The sequence below is a fragment of the Oncorhynchus nerka genome, unplaced genomic scaffold, assembly GCF_034236695.1.
Source record: "Oncorhynchus nerka isolate Pitt River unplaced genomic scaffold, Oner_Uvic_2.0 unplaced_scaffold_1227, whole genome shotgun sequence".
NCBI lineage: Eukaryota > Metazoa > Chordata > Actinopteri > Salmoniformes > Salmonidae > Oncorhynchus > Oncorhynchus nerka.
Window position 1 is genome coordinate 65184 of NW_027040111.1, and position 25815 is coordinate 90998.

The 25815-nt window shown below is 51.2% G+C and overlaps 1 protein-coding gene across 2 annotated transcripts in view; it reads left to right on the forward strand.

Moving 5' to 3' along the window:
- cwf19l1 (CWF19 like cell cycle control factor 1) overlaps positions 1-25227 on the forward strand; it is a 59769-nt gene extending 34542 nt beyond the window's left edge. For both annotated transcript variants that reach the window (XM_065015902.1, XM_065015903.1), the window contains exons 10-15: positions 3101-3290; positions 3567-3646; positions 4147-4356; positions 5581-5700; positions 15931-16028; positions 23526-25227. In XM_065015902.1, the coding sequence (XP_064871974.1) occupies positions 3101-3290; positions 3567-3646; positions 4147-4356; positions 5581-5700; positions 15931-16028; positions 23526-23670 (843 nt within the window). In that variant the 3' untranslated portion in view covers positions 23671-25227. The remainder of the gene's footprint in view (positions 1-3100; positions 3291-3566; positions 3647-4146; positions 4357-5580; positions 5701-15930; positions 16029-23525) is intronic.
- The last annotated feature ends 588 nt before the right edge of the window (positions 25228-25815 follow it).

Consider the following 25815-nt stretch of genomic DNA (forward strand, 5'->3'; position numbering starts at 1 on the left):
TTCCCAGAAGAGTGGAGGCTGTTATAGCAGCAATGTTCCAACATCTAGTGGAAAGCCTTCCCAGAAGAGTGGAGGCTGTTATAGCAGCAATGTTCCAACATCTAGTAGGAAGCCTTCCCAGAAGAGTGGAGGCTGTTATAGCAGCAAAGTTCCAACATCTAGTGGAAAGCCTTCCCAGAAGAGTGGAGGCCGTTGTAGCAGCAATGTTCCAACATCTAGTGGAAAGCCTTCCCAGAAGACTGGAGGCTGTTATAGCAGCAATGTTCCAACATCTAGTAGGAAGCCTTCCCAGAAGAGTGGAGGCTGTTATAGCAGCAATGTTCCAACATCGAGTGGAAAGCCTTCCCAGAAGAGTGGAGGCTGTTATAGCAGCAAAGGAGGGGACCTACTCCATATTGATGCCCATGATTTCGCAATGAGATTTTGGACGAACAGGTGTCCACATACTTTTGGTCATGGTAGTGTAGAAGGCCAACAACTATAAAAGGTTTAACAGACAGACAGACATGGGAAGACCAACACGTTATACCTTGAGGTCGGCAGCACATCTCATTCCCCTCCAGAGGAGAGGGCATCTCATACCCCTCCAGAGGGTATCTCATACCCCTCCAGAGGGCATCTCATACCCCTCCAGAGGGCATCTCATTCCCCTCCAGAGGAGAGGGCAACTCTAAATCGTCTTCCTGTTTCGTCCTTCCGGTGCCAAAGCATCAGACCGTGGGGCTGAATAGACATTTAAAACAAGACTTAAGGACACTCCTGATCTAAAGGCCAAGTTCCAATAAGGAATAATCATCAGAAAATATCCTTGAAAACACACACCGCTTTGACAATGCAGAAAGTAAATATACACTGAGTGGACAAAACATTAAGAACACCTTCCTCATATTGAGTTGCTCCTCCCCTTTAGCCCTCAGAACAGCCTCAATTCGTCGGGGCGTGGACTCCACAAGGTGTTGAAAGCGCTCCACAGGGATGATGGTTGCCATGTCGACTCCAAGGCTTCCCACTGTTGTGTCACGTCGGATGTGCTTTAGGTGGTGATGGTTGCCATGTCGACTCCAAGGCTTCCCACTGTTGTGTCACGTCGGATGTGCTTTAGGTGATGATGGTTGCCATGTCGACTTCAACACTGTTGTGTCACGTCGGATGTGCTTTAGGTGGTGATGGTTGCCATGTCGACTCCAAGGCTTCCCACTGTTGTGTCACGTCGGATGTCCTTTAGGTGGTGATGGTTGCCATGTCGACTCCAAGGCTTCCCACTGTCGTGTCACGTCGGATGTGCTTTAGGTGGTGATGGTTGCCATGTCGACTCCAAGGCTTCCCACTGTCGTGTCACGTCGGATGTGGTTTAGGTGATGATGGTTGCCATGTCGACTCCAAGGCTTCCCACTGTTGTGTCACGTCGGATGTCCTTTAGGTGGTGATGGTTGCCATGTCGACTCCCACTGTTGTGTCACGTCGGATGTCCTTTAGGTGGTGATGGTTGCCATGTCGACTCCAAGGCTTCCCACTGTTGTGTCACGTCGGATGTGCTTTAGGTGATGATGGTTGCCATGTCGACTCCAAGGCTTCCCACTGTTGTGTCACGTTGGATGTCCTTTAGGTGGTGATGGTTGCCATGTCGACTCCAAGGCTTCCCACTGTCGTGTCACGTCGGATGTGCTTTAGGTGGTGATGGTTGCCATGTCGACTCCAAGGCTTCCCACTGTCGTGTCACGTCGGATGTGGTTTAGGTGATGATGGTTGCCATGTCGACTCCAAGGCTTCCCACTGTTGTGTCACGTCGGATGTCCTTTAGGTGGTGATGGTTGCCATGTCGACTCCAAGGCTTCCCACTGTTGTGTCACGTCGGATGTGCTTTAGGTGATGATGGTTGCCATGTCGACTCCAAGGCTTCCCACTGTTGTGTCACGTCGGATGTGCTTTAGGTGATGATGGTTGCCATGTCGACTCCCACTGTTGTGTCACGTCGGATGTGCTTTAGGTGATGATGGTTGCCATGTCGACTCCAAGGCTTCCCACTGTTGTGTCACGTCGGATGTGCTTTAGGTGATGATGGTTGCCATGTCGACTCCAAGGCTTCCCACTGTTGTGTCACGTCGGATGTGCTTTAGGTGATGATGGTTGCCATGTCGACTCCAAGGCTTCCCACTGTTGTGTCACGTCGGATGTGCTTTAGGTGATGATGGTTGCCATGTCGACTCCAAGGCTTCCCTCTGTTGTGTCACGTCGGATGTGCTTTAGGTGATGATGGTTGCCATGTCGACTCCAAGGCTTCCCACTGTTGTGTCACGTCGGATGTGCTTTAGGTGATGGATGATGGTTGATACACACAGGAAACGGTTGAGTGTGAAAACCCAGCAACGTTGCAGTTCTTGACATAAACCAGTGCTCCAGGCACCTACTACCATAACCCGTTTAAAGGCTCTTCAATCTCTTGTCTCTGCCATTCATTCACCCTCTGAATGGCACACAGACACAATCCATGTCTCAATTGTCTCAAGGCTTAAAAATCCTTCTGTAACATGTCTCCTCCCCTTCATCTACATGTCTCCTCCCCTTCATCTACATGTCTCCTCCCCTTCATCTACACGTCTCCTCCCCTTCATCTACACGTCTCCTCCCCTTCATCTACACGTCTCCTCCCCTTCATCTACACGTCTCCTCCCCTTCATCTACACGTCTCCTCCCCTTCATCTACACGTCTCCTCCCCTTCATCTACACGTCTCCTCCCCTTCATCTACACGTCGCCTCCCCTTCATCTACACGTCTCCTCCCCTCATCTACACGTCGCCTCCCCTTCATCTACACGTCTCCTCCCCTCATCTACACGTCTCCTCCCCTTCATCTACATGTCGCCTCCCCTTCATCTACATGTCGCCTCCCCTTCATCTACATGTCGCCTCCCCTTCATCTACATGTCTCCTCCCCTCATCTACATGTCTCCTCCCCTTCATCTACATGTCTCCTCCCCTTCATCTACACTGATTGAAGTGGATTTAACAGGTGACATCAATAAGGGATCAGAGATTCACCTGGTCAGTCTGTCATGGAAAGTGTTCTTAATGTTTTGTATACTGTGTGTATCTCTCTCAGGAGCCGGCATCTCAGTTCTTCTTTGACCTGGGGAAGAAGCAGCGTGGAGGGGGGCGTGGCCAGGGGGGGCGTGGTAGGAAGAGGCCCTCAGACGGAGACGGGCAGAATCAAGGACAGCCGTGGGATTCAGACCGGCAGAGTCAGAGACTGCCCTTAGATCTAGACAGGCCTAAACAACCCCGTAGGCCCCGTGAGTCTCCCTCCCTCGCTCTCGCTCTCACACACACACCCTCACAGTCTCCCTCCCTCGCTCTTACAGACACACCCTCAGACACACACACACCCTCCCACACCCTTATACACACACACACACCCTCCCACACCCTTATACACACACACACACACCCTCCCACACCCTTATACACACACCCTCACCCTCCCACACCCTTATACATACACACACCCACACCCTCACCGTCTCCCACCCTCTCATGTATGTCTCTCTCTCTCTGTGTGTCTGGTTCAGCTCAGCCCAGCGGTCCCTGTTGGTTCTGTCTGGCCAGCCCTCAGGTAGAGAAACACCTGGTCATCAGCATTGGGACACATGTGAGTTTCCACACACACAGTCTGAGTATCACAACGAAGCCACTCCTGGGTTGTCTTGGCTGTGTAGAAAGAGGTTGTTCTGTTTAGAGGGCTCTGAAGCCCCCAGTTAACCATTTTGTGTTGATGTATTTTTCCTCAGTGCTACCTGGCCCTTGCTAAGGGCAGTCTAACCCCTCTGTATTTTTCCTCAGTGCTACCTGGCCCTTGCTAAGGGCAGTCTAACCCCTCTGTATTTTTCCTCAGTGCTACCTGGCCCTTGCTAAGGGCAGTCTAACCCCTCTGTATTTTTCCTCAGTGCTACCTGGCCCTTGCTAAGGGCAGTCTAACCCTCTGTATTTTTCCTCAGTGCTACCTGGCCCTTGCTAAGGGCAGTCTAACCCTCTGTATTTTTCCTCAGTGCTACCTGGCCCTTGCTAAGGGCAGTCTAACCCTCTGTATTTTTCCTCAGTGCTACCTGGCCCTTGCTAAGGGCAGTCTAACCCCTCTGTATTTTTCCTCAGTGCTACCTGGCCCTTGCTAAGGGCAGTCTAACCCCTCAGCATGTGTTGGTACTGCCCATCGGTCACTACCAGTCAGTAGTGGAACTGAGCTCTGAGGTGGTTAAAGAACTGGACCGATACAAGATGGCTGTCAGGACCTTCTATAAGAGCAAAGGACAGCGCTGTGTTCTGTTTGAGAGGAACTACCACAGCCAACACCTACAGATCCAGGTAGACTAGATTACACTCACCCCTCAGGGCCAGCCTGACTACAGGTAGACTAGACTGCACTCACCCCTCAGGGCCAGCCTGACTACAGGTAGACTAGACTACACTCACCCCTCAGGGCCAGCCTGACTACAGGTAGACTAGACTACACTCACCCCTCAGGGCCAGCCTGACTACAGGTAGACTAGACTACACTCACCCCTCAGGGCCAGCCTGACTACAGGTAGACTAGACTACACTCACCCCTCAGGGCCAGCCTGACTACAGGTAGACTAGACTACACTCACCCCTCAGGGCCAGCCTGACTACAGGTAGACTAGACTACACTCACCCCTCAGGGCCAGCCTGCCCATCAGTTGTCATGATAATCACTCATTTCAACTTGATCTATTCATCTCTTTCTGATGAGCTGATCCTAGAGAAGGAGACCATCATTCTGCATTTCCTGCTGAGTAAACATCATTGCAAGTGGGCTCAAGGTAACACTTAAGACAGATGGGCAGCTAATAGGCTATTCAGAGCTTAATTAGTCCAGATGACTGGAGGTGGTGGAGAGCCCCTGTATCATTCTGCATTCCCTCCCCAGGGAGTAAACAGCCCCTGTAACAGTGGGTCTGTCCCTCCCCAGGGAGACAGAACAGCCCCTAACAGTCTGTCCCTCCCCAGGGAGGTGGAACAGCCCCTGTCCAGATGTCCCTGGAGGTGGAATAGCCCCTGTAACAGTCTGTCCCTCCCCAGGGAGGTGGAACAGCCCCTGTAACAGTCTGTCCCTCCCCAGGGAGGTAGAACAGCCCCTGTAACAGTCTGTCCCTCCCCAGGGAGGTGGAACAGCCCCTGTAACAGTCTGTCCCTCCCCAGGGAGGTGGAACAGCCCCTGTAACAGTCTGTCCCCCTCCCCAGGGAGGTGGAACAGCCCCTGTAACAGTCTGTCCCTCCCCAGGGAGGTGGAACAGCCCCTGTAACAGTCTGTCCCTCCCCAGGGAGGTGGAACAGCCCCTGTAACAGTCTGTCCCTCCCCAGGGAGGTAGAACAGCCCTGTAACAGTCTGTCAGTCTGTCCCTCCCCAGGGAGGTGGAACAGCCCCTGTAACAGTCTGTCCCTCCCCAGGGAGGTGGAACAGACCCTGTAACAGTCTGTCCCTCCCCAGGGAGGTGGAACAGCCCCTGTAACAGTCTGTCCCTCCCCAGGGAGGTGGAACAGCCCCTGTAACAGTCTGTCCCTCCCCAGGTAGTACCAGTACCGGAGGAGAAGTGTACCACTGAGGATATTAAAGAAGCCTTCATGCTGCAGGCGCAGGAACAGAACATGGAGCTGATGGAGATACCGCAACACACTGACCTCAAACAGGTACACACACACACACAAACAGGTACACACACACACACACCTCAAACAGGTACACACACACACACACCTCAAACAGGTACACACACACACACACACTCAAACAGGTCAAACAGGTACACACACACACACCTCAAACAGGTACACACACACACACACCTAAAACAGGTACACACACACACACATACACCTCAAACAGGTACACACACACACACCTCAAACAGGTACACACACACACACACCTAAAACAGGTACACACACACACACATACACCTCAAACAGGTACACACACACACACCTCAAACAGGTACACACACACACACCTCAAACAGGTACACACACACACACCTCAAACAGGTACACACACACACACCTCAAACAGGTACACACACACACACATACACCTCAAACAGGTACAGGGAACACCTGTACCAGACTGGGAGAGACAGGGGGGCACCTGTACCAGACTGGGGAGACAGGGGGGCACCTGTACCAGACTGGGAGAGACAGGGGGGCACCTGTACCAGACTGGGAGAGACAGGGGGGCACCTGTACCAGACTGGGAGAGACAGGGGGGCACCTGTACCAGACTGGGAGAGACAGGGGGGGGCACCTGTACCAGACTGGGAGAGACAGGGGGAGGCACCTGTACCAGACTGGGAGAGACAGGGGGAGGCACCTGTACCAGACTGGGAGAGACGGGGGGGGGGCACCTGTACCAGACTGGGAGAGACAGGGGGGCACCTGTACCAGACTGGGGGGGGGCACCTGTACCAGACTGGGAGAGACAGGGGGCACCTGTACCAGACTGGGGGGCACCTGTACCAGACTGGGAGAGACAGGGGGGGCACCTGTACCAGACTGGGGGGGGCACCTGTACCAGACTGGGAGAGACAGGGGGGCACCTGTACCAGACTGGGGGGGCACCTGTACCAGACTGGGAGAGACAGGGGGGGCACCTGTACCAGACTGGGAGAGGGGGGGCACCTGTACCAGACTGGGAGAGACATGGGGGGCACCTGTACCAGACTGGGAGAGACAGGGGGGCACCTGTACCAGACTGGGAGAGACAGGGGGGGGCACCTGTACCAGACTGGGAGAGACAGGGGGGCACCTGTACCAGACTGGGAGAGACAGGGGGGGCACCTGTACCAGACTGGGAGAGACAGGGGGGCACCTGTACCAGACTGGGAGAGACAGGGGGCACCTGACCAGACTGGGGGGCACCTGTACCAGACTGGGAGAGACAGGGGGGCACCTGTACCAGACTGGGAGAGACGGGGGGGGCACCTGTACCAGACTGGGAGAGACAGGGGGGGCACCTGTACCAGACTGGGAGAGACAGGGGGGGCACCTGTACCAGACTGGGAGAGACAGGGGGGCACCTGTACCAGACTGGGAGAGACAGGGGGGCACCTGTACCAGACTGGGAGAGACAGGGGGGCACCTGTACCAGACTGGGAGAGACAGGGGGGCACCTGTACCAGACTGGGGGGGCACCTGTACCAGACTGGGGGGGCACCTGTACCAGACTGGGGGGCACCTGTACCAGACTGGGGGGGCACCTGTACCAGACAGGGGGGCACCTGTACCAGACAGGGGGGGCACCTGTACCAGACTGGGAGAGACAGGGGGGGGCACCTGTACCAGACTGGGGGGGCACCTGTACCAGACTGGGAGAGACAGGGGGGCACCTGTACCAGACTGGGAGAGACAAGGGGGGCACCTGTACCAGACTGGGGGAGACAGGGGGGCACCTGTACCAGACTGGGAGAGACAGGGGGGCACCTGTACCAGACTGGGAGAGACAGGGGGGCACCTGTACCAGACTGGGAGAGACAGGGGGGGGCACCTGTACCAGACTGGGAGAGACAGGGGGCACCTGTACCAGACTGGGAGAGACAGGGGGGCACCTGTACCAGACTGGGAGAGACAGGGGGGGGGCACCTGTACCAGACTGGGGGAGACAGGGGGGCACCTGTACCAGACTGGGAGAGACAGGGGGGCACCTGTACCAGACTGGGAGAGACAGGGGGGCACCTGTACCAGACTGGGAGAGACAGGGGGCACCTGTACCAGACTGGGAGAGACAGGGGGGCACCTGTACCAGACTGGGGGGCACCTGTACCAGACTGGGAGAGACAGGGGGGGCACCTGTACCAGACTGGGGGCACCTGTACCAGACTGGGAGAGACTGGGCAGGGGGGCACCTGTACCAGACTGGGGGGGGCACCTGTACCAGACTGGGGGCACCTGTACCAGACTGGGAGAGACAGGGGGGCACCTGTACCAGACTGGGAGAGACAGGGGGGCACCTGTACCAGACTGGGGGGCACCTGTACCAGACTGGGAGAGACAGGGGGCACCTGTACCAGACTGGGAGAGACAGGGGGGGGGCACCTGTACCAGACTGGGAGAGACAGGGGGGGGGCACCTGTACCAGACTGGGAGAGACAGGGGGGCACCTGTACCAGACTGGGAGAGACAGGGGGGACCTGTACCAGACTGGGAGAGACAGGGGGGGGGGGGAACCTGTACCAGACTGGGAGAGACAGGGGGGCACCTGTACCAGACTGGGGGTGGCACCTGTACCAGACTGGGAGAGACAGGGGGGCACCTGTACCAGACTGGGAGAGACAGGTGGGGGCACCTGTACCAGACTGGGGAGACAGGGGGGGCACCTGAACCAGACTGGGAGAGACAGGGGGGCACCTGTACCAGACTGGGAGAGACAGGGGGGCACCTGTACCAGACTGGGGGGCACCTGTACCAGACAGGGGGGCACCTGTACCAGACTGGGAGAGACAGGGGGCACCTGTACCAGACTGGGGAGACTGGGGGGGGGCCTGTACCAGACTGGGAGAGACAGGGGGGCACCTGTACCAGACTGGGAGAGACAGGGGGGGCACCTGTACCAGACTGGGGGAGAGACAGGGGGCACCTGTACCAGACTGGGAGAGACAGGGGGGCACCTGACCAGACTGGGAGAGACAGGGGGCACCTGTACCAGACTGGGAGAGACAGGGGGGGGCACCTGTACCAGACTGGGAGAGACAGGGGGGGCTGGGAGAGACAGGGGGGCACCTGTACCAGACTGGGAGAGACAGGGGGGACCTGTACCAGACTGGGAGAGACAGGGGGGGGCACCTGTACCAGACTGGGAGAGACAGGAGGGGGCACCTGTACCAGACTGGGAGGGGGGGCACCTGTACCAGACTGGGAGAGACAGGGGGGCACCTGTACCAGACTGGGAGAGACAGGGGGGCACCTGTACCAGACTGGGAGAGACAGGGGGGCACCTGTACCAGACTGGGAGAGACAGGGGGCACCTGTACCAGACTGGGAGAGACAGGGGGGCACCTGTACCAGACTGGGAGAGACAGGGGGGGCACCTGTACCAGACTGGGAGAGACAGGGGGGCACCTGTACCAGACTGGGAGAGACAGGGGGGGCACCTGTACCAGACTGGGAGAGACAGGGGGGCACCTGTACCAGACTGGGAGAGACAGGGGGGCACCTGTACCAGACTGGGAGAGACGGGGCAGGGCAGGGGGGCACCTGTACCAGACTGGGAGGGGGCACCTGTACCAGACTGGGGGGGAACCTGTACCAGACTGGGAGAGACAGGGGGGGGCACCTGTACCAGACTGGGAGAGACAGGGGGGCACCTGTACCAGACTGGGGGGGGCACCTGTACCAGACTGGGAGAGATGGGGCAGGGCAGGGGGCACCTGTACCAGACTGGGAGAGACAGGGCAGGGCAGGGGGCACCTGTACCAGACTGGGAGAGACAGGGCAGGGCAGGGGGGCACCTGTACCAGACTGGGAGAGACAGGGCAGGGCAGGGGGGCACCTGTACCAGACTGGGAGAGACAGGGCAGGGCAGGGGGGCACCTGTACCAGACTGGGAGAGACAGGGCAGGGCAGGGGGGCACCTGTACCAGACTGGGAGAGACAGGGCAGGGCAGGGGGCACCTGTACCAGACTGGGAGAGACAGGGGGGGGGGGCACCTGTACCAAACTGGGAGAGACAGGGGGGGCACCTGTACCAGACTGGGAGAGACAGGGGGGCACCTGTACCAGACTGGGAGAGATGGGGCAGGGCAGGGGGGGCACCTGTACCAGACCGGGAGAGACAGGGGGGGGAGGCAGGCAGGCCTGCAGAGAGATCAGTTCTGTGGCCAACAGAGCACATGGATCCCACTGTATCGACGTGGACAGGAACCCGTCCAGTTGGCTGCATTGAAGGTCTATAGTTCAGCTGAGCTGATTAAACTTACACTATAAAGTGGTTTCGTTCCTGATATTTAAGGTTAGAAAATGCCATCTGAGTTCTGTCAAACTCTTCCCACAGAGGGCTGAGTGTCTGCGGGTTTTCACCCGTGTGGATGTTTCAATGTATATGTTGCAACCCTGTGATGCCTTAGACCGCTGTGCCACTCGGGAGGACAGTTTATTTATTTTTAATACATTTGAAAACATTTCTGAAAACCTTGAGGTGGAAAAACAACTATTTTAATTAATTTTAGGAAACGGCTGTAACAAAATGTGGAAAAAGTCAAAGGGTCTGAATGCTTCCCGAAGTGTGTGTGTGTGTGTGTGTGTACAGTACAGTACTAGGTCAAGGTGTGGTCACACCTAGTCATTAAAGGTTTTTTAAATTTTATTTTTTTAAATGTTTACTATTTTCTACATTTCAAAGCTATGAAATAACACGTATGGAATCTCATGTAGACAAAAGTGTTAAACAAATCAACATATATTTGAGATTCTTCCACCCTTTGCCTTGACCACTTTGAAACACTCTTGGTATTCTCTCCACCAGCTTCACCTGGAATGTTTTCCCAACACTCTTGGTATTCTCTCCACCAGCTTCACCTGGAATGTTTTCCTTCACCTGGAATGTTTTCCCAACACTCTTTGTATTCTCACCTGGAACCAGCATTCTCTCCACTTCACGAGGTCGTCACCTGGAACGCATTTCAATTAAAAGGTGTGCCTTGTTAAAAGTTCATTTGTGGAATTTATTTCCTCATTGTGTTTGAGCCAATTAATTGTGTTGTGACAAGGTAGGGTTGGTATACAGAAGATGGCCCTATTTGGTAAAAGACCAAGTCCATTATTATGGCAAGAACAGCTCAAATAAGCAAAGAGAAACGACCGTCATTACTTTAAGACATGAAGGTCAGTCAATCCGGGGAAAAGGTAAAGAACTTTTTTTAAAGAACATTTTTCAAGTGCAGTTGCAAAAACCATTATGACTGCCACAGGAAAGGAAGACCCAGAGTTACCTCTGCTCAGAGGACAAGTTCATTAGAGTCACCAGCCTCAGATTGGAAAGGAAGACCCAGAGTTACCTCTGCTCAGAGGACAAGTTCATTAGAGTCACCAGCCTCAGATTGGAAAGGAAGACCCAGAGTTACCTCTGCTCAGAGGACAAGTTCATTAGAGTCACCAGCCTCAGATTGGAAAGGAAGACCCAGAGTTACCTCTGCTCAGAGGACAAGTTCATTAGAGTCACCAGCCTCAGATTGGAAAGGAAGACCCAGAGTTACCTCTGCTCAGAGGACAAGTTCATTAGAGTCACCAGCCTCAGATTGGAAAGGAAGACCCAGAGTTACCTCTGCTCAGAGGACAAGTTCATTAGAGTCACCAGCCTCAGATTGGAAAGGAAGACCCAGAGTTACCTCTGCTCAGAGGACAAGTTCATTAGAGTCACCAGCCTCAGATTGGAAAGGAAGACCCAGAGTTACCTCTGCTCAGAGGACAAGTTCATTAGAGTCACCAGCCTCAGATTGGAAAGGAAGACCCAGAGTTACCTCTGCTCAGAGGACAAGTTCATTAGAGTCACCAGCCTCAGATTGCAGCCCAAATAAATTCTTCACAGAGTTCAAGTAACCGACACATCTGAACATCAACTGTTCAGAGGAGACTGCATGAATCAGGCATTCGTGTTCGAATTGCTGCAAAGAAACCACTACTAAAGGACACCAATAATAAGAAGAGACTTGCTTGGGCCAAGAAACACTAGCAGTGGTCATTAGACTGGTAGAAATCTGTTATTTTGTCCAAATTTAAGATTTTTTGGTTCCACCGTGTCTTTGTGAGACGCAGAGCAGGTGAATGGATGATCTCTGCATGTCTGGTTCTCACCGTGAAGCATGGAGGAGGAGGTGTGATGGTATGGGGATGCTTTGCTTGTGACACTGTGATTTTATTTAGAATTCAAGTCACACTTAACCAGCATGGCTACCACAGCATTCTGCAGCGATACACCATCCCATCTGGTTTGTGCTTCGTGGGACTATCATTTGTTTTTCAACAGGACAACGACCCAAAACACACCTCCAGGTTGTGTAAGGGCTATTTGACCAAGGAGAGTGATGGAGTACTGCATCAGATGACCTGGCCTCCACAATCACCTGACCTCAACCCAATTGAGATGGTTTGGGATGGGATGGACCGCAGAGGGAAGGAAAAGCAGCCAACAAGTGCTCAACATATGTGGGAACTCCGTCAAGGCTGTTGGGAAAGCATTCCAGGTGAAGCTGGTTGAGAGAATGCCAAGAGTTTGCAAAGCTGTCAAGGCAAAGGGTAGCTATTTGAATATTAATATAAAAATATATTAAAATATATTTATATTTAACAGTTTTTTGTTTGTTTTTTTGGTTACTACATGATTCCATATGTGTTTCTTTTTTAATAGTTTTGATGTCTTCTACGACTCTACAATGTAGAAAATAGTCCAAATAAAGAAAAACCCTTGAATGAGTAGGTGTCTAAACGTTTGACTGGTCCTGTGTATATATTTAAACATCAAATCCATATCAATCCAAATGCCTCAGTATTTATGTGTGGGAACGCGTTCCATTGGAGAACCACCATCTAATGAGGGAACGCGTTCCATTGGAGAACCACCATCTAATGAGGGAACGCGTTCCATTGGAGAACCACCATCTAATGAGGGAATCTATTGGAGAACCACCATCTAATGGAACGCGTTCCATTGGAGAACCACCATCTAATGAGGGAACGCGTTCCATTGGAGAACCACCATCTAATGAGGGAACGCGTTCCATTGGAGAACCACCATCTAATGAGGGAACGCGTTCCATTGGAGAACCACCATCTAATGAGGGAACGCGTTCCATTGGAGAACCACCATCTAATGAGGGAACGTTCCATTGGAGAACCACCCAATGCGCGTTCCATTGGAGAACCACCATCTAATGAGGAACGCGTTCCATTGGAGAACCACCATCTAATGAGGGAACGCGTTCCATTGGAGAACCACCATCTAATGAGGGAACGCGTTCCATTGGAGAACCACCATCTAATGAGGGAACGCGTTCCATTGGAGAACCACCATCTAATGAGGGAACGCGTTCATTGGAGAACCACCATCTAATGAGGGAGAAGAACCACCATCTAATGAGGGAACGCGTTCCATTGGAGAACCACCATCTAATGAGGGAACGCGTTCCATTGGAGAACCACCATCTAATGAGGGAACGCGTTCCATTGGAGAACCACCATCTAATGAGGGAACGCGTTCCATTGGAGAACCACCATCTAATGAGGGAACGCGTTCCATTGGAGAACCACCATCTAATGAGGGAACGCGTTCCATTGGAGAACCACCATCTAATGAGGGAACGCGTTCCATTGGAGAACCACCATCTAATCCATTGGAGAACCATTGGAGAACCATCATCTAATGAGGGAACGCGTTCCATTGGAGAACCACCATCTAATGAGGGAACGCGTTCCATTGGAGAACCACCATCTAATGAGGGAACGCGTTCCATTGGAGAACCACCATCTAATGAGGGAACGCGTTCCATTGGAGAACCACCATCTAATGAGGGAACGCGTTCCATTGGAGAACCACCATCTAATGAGGGAACGCGTTCCATTGGAGAACCACCATCTAATGAGGGAACGCGTTCCATTGGAGAACCATTGGAGAACCACCATCTAATGAGGGAACGCGTTCCATTGGAGAACCACCATCTAATGAGGGAACGCGTTCCATTGGAGAACCACCATCTAATGAGAACCACCATCTTCCATTGGAGAACCACCATCTAATGAGGGAACGCGTTCCATTGGAGAACCACCATCTAATGAGGGAACGCGTTCCATTGGAGAACCACCATCTAATGAGGGAACGCGTTCCATTGGAGAACCACCATCTAATGAGGGAACGCGTTCCATTGGAGAACCACCATCTAATGAGGGAACGCGTTCCATTGGAGAACCACCATCTAATGAGGGAACGCGTTCCATTGGAGAACCACCATCTAATGAGGGAACGCGTTCCATTGGAGAACCACCATCTAATGTTCCATTGGAGAACCACCATCTAATGAGGGAACGCGTTCCATTGGAGAACCACCATCTAATGAGGGAACGCGTTCCATTGGAGAACCACCATCTAATGAGGGAACGCGTTCCATTGGAGAACCACCATCTAATGAGGGAACGCGTTCCATTGGAGAACCACCATCTAATGAGGGAACGCGTTCCATTGGAGAACCACCATCTAATGAGGGAACGCGTTCCATTGGAGAACCACCATCTAATGTTCCATTGGAGAACCACCATCTAATGAGGGAACGCGTTCCATTGGAGAACCACCATCTAACGCGTTGAGGGAACGCGTTCCATTGGAGAACCACCATCTAATAACGCGTTCCATTGAGGGAACGCGTTCCATTGGAGAACCACCATCTAATACGCGTTCCATTGGAGAACCACCATCTAATGAGGGAACGCGTTCCATTGGAGAACCACCATCTAATGAGGGAACGCGTTCCATTGGAGAACCACCATCTAATGAGGGAACGCGTTCCATTGGAGAACCACCATCTAATGAGGGAGGGAAGCATTGGAGAACCACCATCTAATGGTTCCATTGGAGAACCACCATCTAATGTTCCATTGGAGAACCACCATCTAATGAGGGAACGCGTTCCATTGGAGAACCACCATCTGAGGGAACGCGTTCCATTGGAGAACCACCATCTAATGAGGGAACGCGTTCCATTGGAGAACCACCATCTAATGAGGGAACGCGTTCCATTGGAGAACCACCATCTAATGAGGGAACGCGTTCCATTGGAGAACCACCATCTAATGAGGGAACATGTTGTAGGAATGTTTCAGATCAACTGAAGTTTAAAAACATGTATTTCATTTTAAGTTGATGATGACAATGCTAGTTGGTAACAATGCTAGGACATGATAATGCTAGGACACGGTAATGTTGTGAGATAACGCTAGGACACGGTAATGCTAGGATATGATAATGCTAGGACATGGTAATGTTGTGAGATAACGCTAGGACACGGTAATGCTAGGATATGATAATGCTAGGACACGGCAATGTTGTGAGACAACGCTAGGACACGGTAATGCTAGGATATGATAATGCCAGGGCATGGTAATGTGGGGAGATGATAATGCGGTGAGATGATAATGTTAGGACACGGTAATGCTGGGAAATGGTAATGTTAGGGCACGGTAATGCGGGGAGATGATAATGTTAGGACACGGTAATGTCGGGAGATGATAATGTTAGGACACGGTAATGTCGGGAGATGATAATGCCAGGACATGGTAATGTCGGGAGATGACAATGCCAGGACATGGTAATGCTGGGAGATGATAATGCTAGGACACGCTAATGCTGGGAGATGATAATGCTGGGAGGTGATAGTGCTAGGAGATGGCAATGCTGGGAGATGATAATGTTAGGACGTTGTAATGCTGTGAGATGGTAATGCTGTGAGATGGTAATGCGGAGAGATGATAATGCTAGGACGTTGTAATGCTGGGAGATGATAATGCCAGGACATGGTAATGCTGGGAGATGATAATGTCAGGACATGGTAATGCGGGGAGATGATAATGTCAGGACATGGTAATGCTGGGAGATGATAATGCCAGGACACACTAATGCTGGGAGATGATAATGTTAGGGCACGGTAATGCTGGGAGATGACAATGCTGCGAGGTGATAGTGCTAGGAGATGGTAATGCTGGGAAATGGTAATGCTGAAACTGTGGTTGTCTGTAGGCCATTTTGTAGAGCATGGTGCTTGCAACACCAGGATAGTGGGTTGGATTCCCGGGACCACCCAGACGTTAACTGTAACAGGACTGTTAAATTGCTTTTACATATTTTCTGATAATTCTTGGTTATAATAAATCATATATTTTTTCTATCAGATTGCTCCTCCAGGGACACCGTACTTCTACGTAGAGCTGGACTCTGGAGAGAAACTCTTCTACCGCATTCAGAAAAACTTCCCTCTGCAGTTTGGCAGGTATATACACACACACACACACACACCATATATGATCTAACCTAGAAACTAGTGATGTGAAGTTTCATCCGCATATATAGACACTCTGGCTTAACTCAAAGCCAGTGACAAACACACACACAGTAGCTATATGATCTAACCTAGAAACTAGTGATGTGATGTTTCAAGTTGAGGAGACTAAACCCTGGATTGTAAACTGTCATGGTCAAAACATGTTGATACAGTAGCTAAGATGGGGAGAAGTCTGTCCATAATAAAGTGTTGCTCTACCTTCTTAACAGCACTATCAACAAGGCAGGTCCTACAGGTCTTAGTTTCTACCTTCTTAACAACACTGTCAACAAGGCAGGTCCTACAGGCCCTAGTTTCTACCTTCTTAACAACACTATCAACAAGGCAGGTCCTACAGGCCCTAGTTTCTACCTTCTTAACAACACTGTCAACAAGGCAGGTCCTACAGGCCCTAGTTTCTACCTTCTTAACAACACTATCAACAAGGCAGGTCCTACAGGCCCTAGTTTCTACCTTCTTAACAACACTATCAACAAGGCAGGTCCTACAGGCCCTAGTTTTGTCTCACCTTGACTACTGTTTAGTCGTTTGGTCAGGTGCCACAAAGAGGGACTTAGGCAAATTGCAGTTGAGTATCTTGAGCATCAACATGTGGGTTTGTTTACAGGCTCAAAATGGCCAGAAACAAAGCACTTTCTTCTGAAACTCGTCAGTCTATTCTTGTTCTGAGAAATGAAGGCTATTCCATGCGAGAAATTGTCAAGAATCTGAAGAGCTCGTACAATGCTGTGTACTACTCCCTTCACAGAACAGAACTGTTTCTAACCAGAATAGAAAGTAGGAGGCCCCGGTGCACAACTGAGCAAGAGTAGAAGTACATTAGACTATCTTCGGTGGCAGGGTAGCCTAGTGGTTAGAGTGTAGAGGTGGCAGGGTAGCCTAGTGGTTAGAGTGTAGAGGGGGCAGGGTAGCCTAGTGGTTAGAGTGTAGAGGGGGCAGGGTAGCCTAGTGGTTAGAGTGTAGAGGGGGCAGGGTAGCCTAGTGGTTAGAGTGTAGAGGAGGCAGGTAGCCTAGTGGTTAGAGCGTAGGGGAGGCAGGGTAGCCTAGTGGTTAGAGCGTAGGGGAGGCAGGGTAGCCTAGTGGTTAGAGTGTAGAGGTGGCAGGTTAGCCTAGTGGTTAGAGTGTAGAGGTGAACAGGCAGTTAGCCTAGTGGTTAGAGTGTAGAGGTGGCAGGGTAGCCTAGTGGTTAGAGTGTAGAGGTGGCAGGGTAGCCTAGTGGTTAGAGCGTAGGCAGAGGCAGGGTAGCCTAGTGGTTAGAGTGTAGAGGGGGCAGGGTAGCCTAGTGGTTAGAGTGTAGAGGTGGCAGGGTAGCCTAGTGGTTAGAGTGTAGAGGTGGCAGGGTAGCCTAGTGGTTAGAGTGTAGAGGGGCAGTAACCACTGGCTAGTAGTTCAAATACTGGCCAAGTTCAAATCCCTGACTGTTCACAACATCTAAGTTCTGCCTGAACAGGCAGTTAACCCACTGTTCCTAGGCCGTCATTGAAAATAAGAATTTGTTCTTAACTGACTTGCCTAGTTAAATAAAGGTAAAATAAAATAACAAATCTAGTTTGAGAAACAGGCAGCTTCATTAAATAGTACTACCCACTACTACCAATATCAGACGCTAAAACACCAGTCTCAACGTCAACAGTGAAGGAGACTAGGCATCTACCACACTACTACCAATATCAGATTAGGGCCATAAAGGAGACTAGACATCTACCCCACCACTACCAATATCAGATTAGGGCCATAAAGGAGACTAGACATCTACCACACTACTACCAATATCAGATTAGGGCCAAAAGATATTCTAGACATCTACTACACCACTACCAATATCAGATTAGAGCCATAAAGGAGACTAGACATCTACCACACTACTACCAATATCAGATTAGAGCCATAAAGGAGACTAGACATCTACCACACTACTACCAATATCAGATTAGAGCCATAAAGGAGACTAGACATCTACCACACTACTACCAATATCAGATTAGAGCCATAAAGGAGACTAGACATCTACCACACTACTACCAATATCAGATTAGAGCCATAAAGGAGACTAGACATCTACCACACTACTACCAATATCAGATTAGGGCCAAAAGAGATTCTAGACATCTACCACACTACTGCCAATATCAGATTAGAGCCATAAAGGAGACTATACATCTACCACACCACTACCAATATCAGATTAGGGCCATAAAGGAGACTATACATCTACTACCAATATCAGATTAGGGCCATAAAGGAGACTAGACATCTACTACCAATATCAGATTAGAGCCATAAAGGAGACTATACATCTACCACACTACTACCAATATCAGATTAGAGCCATAAAGGAGACTAGACATCTACCACACCACTACCAATATCAGATTAGAGCCATAAAGGAGACTAGACATCTACCACACTACTACCAATATCAGATTAGGGCCATAAAGGAGACTAGACATCTACCACACTACTACCAATATCAGATTAGAGCCATAAAGGAGACTAGACATCTACCACACTACTACCAATATCAGATTAGAGCCATAAAGGAGACTAGACATCTACTACACCACTACCAATATCAGATTAGAGCCATAAAGGAGACTAGACATCTACCACACTACTACCAATATCAGATTAGAGCCAAAAGACATTCTAGACATCTACCACACTACTACCAATATCAGATTAGGGCCAAAAGAGAATCTAGACATCTACTACCAATATCAGATTAGGGATTCTAGACATCTACCACACCACTACCAATATCAGATTAGAGCCATAAAGGAGACTAGACATCTACCACACTAGACATCTACTACACCACTACCAATATCAGAATAGAGCCATAAAGGAGACTAGACATCTACTACACCACAACGCAGTTCCATGCTTGGAGATCAATGACTGTCAACGCAGTTCCATGCTTGGAGATCAATGACTGTCAACGCAGTTCCATGCTTGGAGATCAATGACTGTCAACGCAGTTCCATGCTTGTAGATCAATGACTGTCAACCCAGTTCCATGCTTGGAGATCAATGACTGTCAACGCAGTTGAGATGAGAGATATTTTCAGAAGCTAGAAAGAAAGTAATATCAGCAAACAAAAATTGTGAACCAGCATGACCTTTGAACCTATTTTCTAACTGATGCTACGTTTTGGATCGGTTAGGGGTCCCTGGACTGATGCTACGTTTTGGATCGGTTAGGGGTCCCTGGACTGCCTGGGCTGATGCTACGTTTTGGGTCGGTTAGGGGTCCCTGGATTGATGCTACGTTTTGGATCGGTTAGGGGTCCCTGGACTGATGCTACGTTTTGGGTCGGTTAGGGGTCCCTGGGCTGATGCTACGTTTTGGATCGGTTAGGGGTCCCTGGACTGATGCTATGTTTTGGATCGGTTAGGGGTCCCTGGACTGATGCTACGTTTTGGGTCGGTTAGGGGTCCCTGGACTGATGCTACGTTTTGGGTCGGTTAGGGGTGGACTGATGCTACGTTTTGGGTCGGTTAGGGGTCCCTGGACTGATGATACGGTTTGGATCGGTTAGGGGTCCCTGGACTGATGCTACGTTTTGGATCGGTTAGGGGTCCCTGGGCTGATGCTACGTTTTGGGTCGGTTAGGGGTCCCTGGGCTGATGCTACGTTTTGGATCGGTTAGGGGTCCCTGGACTGATGCTACGTTTTGGATCGGTTAGGGGTCCCTGGACTGATGCTACGTTTTGGATCGGTTAGGGGTCCCTGGACTGATGCTACGTTTTGGGTCGGTTAGGGGTCCCTGGACTGATGCTACGTTTTGGGTCGGTTAGGGGTCCCTGGATTGATGCTACGTTTTGGGTCGGTTAGGGGTCCCTGGACTGATGCTACGTTTTGGATCGGTTAGGGGTCCCTGGACTGATGCTACGTTTTGGATCGGTTAGGGGTCCCTGGACTGATGCTATGTTTTGGGTCGGTTAGGGGTCCCTGGACTGATGCTACGTTTTGGATCGGTTAGGGGTCCCTGGACTGATGCTACGTATTGGATCGGTTAGGGGTCCCTGGACTGATGCTACGTTTTGGGTCGGTTAGGGGTCCCTGGACTGATGCTACGTTTTGGATCGGTTAGGGGTCCCTGGGCTGATGCTACGTTTTGGGTCGGTTAGGGGTCCCTGGGCTGATGCTACGTTTTGGGTCGGTTAGGGGTCCCTGGACTGATGCTACGTTTTGGATCGGTTAATGGTCCCTGGACTGATGCTACGTTTTGGGTCGGTTAGGGGTCCCTGGACTGATGCTACGTTTTGGATCGGTTAGGGGTCCCTGGGCTGATGCTACGTTTTGGGTCGGTTAGGGGTCCCTGGACTGATGCTACGTTTTGGGTCGGTTAGGGGTCCCTGGGCTGCCTGGACTGATGCTACGTTTTGGGTCGGTTAGGGGTCCCTGGACTGATGCTACGTTTTGGATCGGTTAGGGGTCCCTGGGCTGATGCTACGTTTTGGATCGGTTAGGGGTCCCTGGACTGATGCTACGTTTTGGGTCGGTTAGGGGTCCCTGGGCTGCCTGGATTGATGCTACGTTTTGGGTCGGTTAGGGGTCCCTGGACTGATGCTACGTTTTGGATCGGTTAGGGGTCCCTGGACTGATGCTACGTTTTGGGTCGGTTAGGGGTCCCTGGGCTGATGCTACGTTTTGGATCGGTTAGGGGTCCCTGGACTGATGCTACGTTTTGGGTCGGTTAGGGGTCCCTGGACTGATGCTACGTTTTGGGTCGGTTAGGGGTCCCTGGACTGATGCTACGTTTTGGGTCGGTTAGGGGTCCCTGGACTGATGCTACGTTTTGGGTCGGTTAGGGGACCCTGGACTGATGCTACGTTTTGGATCGGTTAGGGGTCCCTGGACTGATGCTACGTTTTGGGTCGGTTAGGGGTCCCTGGACTGATGCTACGTTTTGGATCGGTTAGGGGTCCCTGGACTGATGCTACGTTTTGGGTCGGTTAGGGGTCCCTGGACTGATGCTACGTTTTGGGTCGGTTAGGGGTCCCTGGACTGATGCTACGTTTTGGATCGGTTAGGGGTCCCTGGACTGATGCTACGTTTTGGATCGGTTAGGGGTCCCTGGACTGATGCTACGTTTTGGGTCGGTTAGGGGTCCCTGGACTGATGCTACGTTTTGGATCGGTTAGGGGTCCCTGGGCTGATGCTACGTTTTGGATCGGTTAGGGGTCCCTGGACTGATGATACATTTTGGGTCGGTTAGGGGTCCCTGGACTGATGCTACGTTTTGGGTCGGTTAGGGGTCCCTGGACTGATGCTACGTTTTGGATCGGTTAGGGGTCCCTGGACTGATGCTACGTTTTGGGTCGGTTAGGGGTCCCTGGACTGATGCTACGTTTTGGATCGGTTAGGGGTCCCTGGACTGATGCTACGTTTTGGGTCGGTTAGGGGTCCCTGGACTGATGCTACGTTTTGGGTCGGTTAGGGGTCCCTGGACTGATGCTACGTTTTGGATCGGTTAGGGGTCCCTGGACTGATGCTACGTTTTGGATCGGTTAGGGGTCCCTGGACTGATGATACGTTTTGGATCGGTTAGGGGTCCCTGGACTGATGCTACGTTTTGGATCGGTTAGGGGTCCCTGGGCTGATGCTACGTTTTGGGTCGGTTAGGGGTCCCTGGACTGATGCTACGTTTTGGATCGGTTAGGGGTCCCTGGACTGATGCTACGTTTTGGGTCGGTTAGGGGTCCCTGGACTGATGCTACGTTTTGGATCGGTTAGGGGTCCCTGGGCTGATGCTACGTTTTGGATCGGTTAGGGGTCCTTGGACTGATGCTACGTTTTGGATCGGTTAGGGGTCCCTGGACTGATGCTACGTTTTGGGTCGGTTAGGGGTCCCTGGACTGATGCTACGTTTTGGGTCGGTTAGGGGTCCCTGGACTGATGCTACGTTTTGGGTCGGTTAGGGGTCCCTGGACTGATGCTACGTTTTGGATCGGTTAGGGGTCCCTGGACTGATGCTACGTTTTGGATCGGTTAGGGGTCCCTGGACTGATGCTACGTTTTGGGTCGGTTAGGGGTCCCTGGACTGATGCTACGTTTTGGATCGGTTAGGGGTCCCTGGGCTGATGCTACGTTTTGGATCGGTTAGGGGTCCCTGGACTGATGCTACGTTTTGGGTCGGTTAGGGGTCCCTGGACTGATGATACATTTTGGGTCGGTTAGGGGTCCCTGGACTGATGCTACGTTTTGGGTCGGTTAGGGGTCCCTGGACTGATGCTACGTTTTGGATCGGTTAGGGGTCCCTGGACTGATGCTACGTTTTGGGTCGGTTAGGGGTCCCTGGACTGATGCTACGTTTTGGATCGGTTAGGGGTCCCTGGACTGATGCTACGTTTTGGGTCGGTTAGGGGTCCCTGGACTGATGCTACGTTTTGGGTCGGTTAGGGGTCCCTGGACTGATGCTACGTTTTGGATCGGTTAGGGGTCCCTGGACTGATGCTACGTTTTGGATCGGTTAGGGGTCCCTGGACTGATGATACGTTTTGGATCGGTTAGGGGTCCCTGGACTGATGCTACGTTTTGGATCGGTTAGGGGTCCCTGGGCTGATGCTACGTTTTGGGTCGGTTAGGGGTCCCTGGACTGATGCTACGTTTTGGATCGGTTAGGGGTCCCTGGACTGATGCTACGTTTTGGGTCGGTTAGGGGTCCCTGGACTGATGCTACGTTTTGGATCGGTTAGGGGTCCCTGGGCTGATGCTACGTTTTGGATCGGTTAGGGGTCCTTGGGCTGATGCTACGTTTTGGATCGGTTAGGGGTCCCTGGGCTGATGCTACGTTTTGGGTCGGTTAGGGGTCCCTGGGCTGATGCTACGTTTTGGATCGGTTAGGGGTCCCTGGACTGATGCTCTAGTATCTTCAACATTTGATTCAGGGACGCATATGGGTCGTTCCAGCCCTACTGAAAACAGTTACTAACGTGTCTCTCTGTGTCTCTCTGTGTCTCTCTGTGCGTCTCTCTCTCTGTGCTCTCTCTGTGCGTCTCTCTCTGTGCGTCTCTCTCTCTGTGCGTCTCTCTCTCTGTGCGTCTCTCTCTCTGTGTGTCTCTCTCTCTCTGTGTCTCTCTCTCTGTGTGTCTCTCTCTCTGTGTGTCTCTCTCTCTCTGTGTGTCTCTCTCTCTGTGCGTCTCTCTCTCTGTGTGTCTCTCTCTCTGTGTGTCTCTCTCTCTGTGTGTCTCTCTCTCTGTGTCTCTCTCTCTCTGTGTGTCTCTCTCTCTGTTTGTCTCTCTCTCTGTGTGTCTCTCTCTCTGTGTGTCTCTCTCTCTGTGTGTCTCTCTCTCTGTGTGTCTCTATCTCTGTGTGTCTCTATCTCTGTGTGTCTCTATCTCTGTGTGTCTCTATCTCTGTGTGTCTCTCTCTGTGTGTCTCTCTGTGTGTCTCTCTGTGTGTCTCTCTGTGTGGTGCAGGGAGGTGTTGGCCAGCGAGGCGTTGCTGAACATCCCGGAGAGGGCCGACTGGAGACAGTGTAAACAGACCCCAGAGGAGGAGGAGGGTCTGAGCAAACAACTACGAAACGACTTCCAACCATACGACTTTGCCCTGGAAGACTGAACACCGACAGACAATGTACCGTACAGGAGGGGTGTAATGGTACACGTTTTCATCCTGAACCATTGGGTACGGGGACTTGTGGATTAACAACACCAGTCCTATAGTCTGTGCTGTGTTGTAGGCCTTACGTCTGCAGTAAATCTGAGCTGAACATTTCAGTCTATTCCGTTGAAACAACTAGAGCCTATTGTAATAAAAATTCAAATCTTAATTGGCGCATTTCAAAAAACCGTCCTTTTGTGAGGCGCAGCCGGGAACTAGTTCTGTACGATGGTGATTGGTGGAGGATCCTCCATCGTTCAAATCTCCAGTTTGGGAACATCTTGTCATGAAAGTAAGATTATAACGGTGATGGACAGAGTTGTGGATAAAGCGTTAACAGTCTCCACGCAGAAGGAGAATAGCTGCTGCCAACACCTCCGACATGTTGACACCCACATCACCCCAGTATAGTGTAGCATGACGGAGCACCTCCATGACACCCACATCACCCCAGTATAGTGTCGCATGACGGAGCACCTCCATGACACCCACATCACCCCAGTATAGTGTAGCATGAAGGAGCACCTCCATGACACCCACATCACCCCAGTATAGTGTGGCATGACGGAAACACAAAGAATTCACTCCACCTCCCGTCTGCATTCAGCTGTTTCTGACCGGGCCAAAGTTCAGAGCGATAGGTAGGCAATGTTTATATTTTTTACAGTCTTGGGGTTTATTGCGTGGATATGTGTCCGTTCTCGGGGGGTTGAGAATAGGGCCTTTCAGCACCTCGTCAAATTGCTCCACACCCACGTTACCAACTTCCCTCATTTCATAAAACGGGTAGTACCCACGTTATATAAGCAAGCCAAAGTTTTCAATGATTTGGCCAATGTACCCTGTGTTGTGCTTGGTGACATCCTGTCACATGACCCCGGAGTAGGCGATGTCCCATGCTACAGACACGCCCCCTTTACCAAAGTGCTGCAGGCAGTGTCGTGGTGCGTTTGGAACCAACTGGGAAGTTGCCACATACGACTGGGTTAAATCTACTTCAATGTCCCTCCAACTGGTAATTACTAGTGGGAAAACTCCCACTTCTCCCACATGCTGACCTCACCTACTAAAGGACATATTCAGGCAGTTAAATGCAACAAAACATTATTTAAAAATAGCAGTGGTTTTTGAACTATAATTTGTTTAAAAGCTGTACTTTTAGGAGGACGCAGCTTGTTGGCCGTTAGCCAATCGACGATTCTCAACAAGTTCAAATCACACGAATGGTCCCACTGGTATTTATGACGACACAACTGGTAAATGCCCTCATGGTTACAAACTCCGCATCAGAGTGGGAACTTGAGAGGCCTGACATAAGTGTGAATGCTGAACATTGTGAAGGGCGTTTCATGTGGAGGCGGAGGGTGCAGTTGACATCTTCCCTTAGTAATATGCACTTCCTGCCTTCTCTGTTTTTACTTCAATCCAATCGTCTGAAAAAGTAGTTTTCACAATGTGAAGATAAATCAGTGTCATCATTTTGTACAAGGTCCCTGATTAAAAGCTTTTTTTGTATGTTTGTTTTGAGTCTTGATTTCTTTCCTACTCAAAGCTTTGCCAGCAAGCTGTGTGTTAGTGGAGGATGGAGGTCTCTGCTGCTTCCTGATGACTCAGCCGTCTGTAGGGGCTCATCCTGACCAGCAGAGGGCAGCATATCCTTCACCAGGGGTATATTACTAACTAAGGACTAGTTCACCAGGGGTATATTACTAAGGACTAGTTCACCAGGGGTGTATTACTAACTAAGGACTAGTTCACCAGGGGTATATTACTAACTAAGGACTAGTTCACCAGGGGTATATTACTAACTAAGGACTAGTTCACCAGGGGTATATTACTAACTAAGGACTAGTTCACCAGGGGTATATTACTAACTAAGGACTAGTTCACCAGGGGTATATTACTAACTAAGGACTAGTTCACCAGGGGTATATTACTAACTAAGGACTAGTTCACCAGGGGTATATTACTAAGGACTAGTTCACCAGGGGTATATTACTAAGGACTAGTTCACCAGGGATATATTACTAACTAAGGACTAGTTCACCAGGGGTATATTACTAAGGACTAGTTCACCAGGGATATATTACTAACTAAGGACTA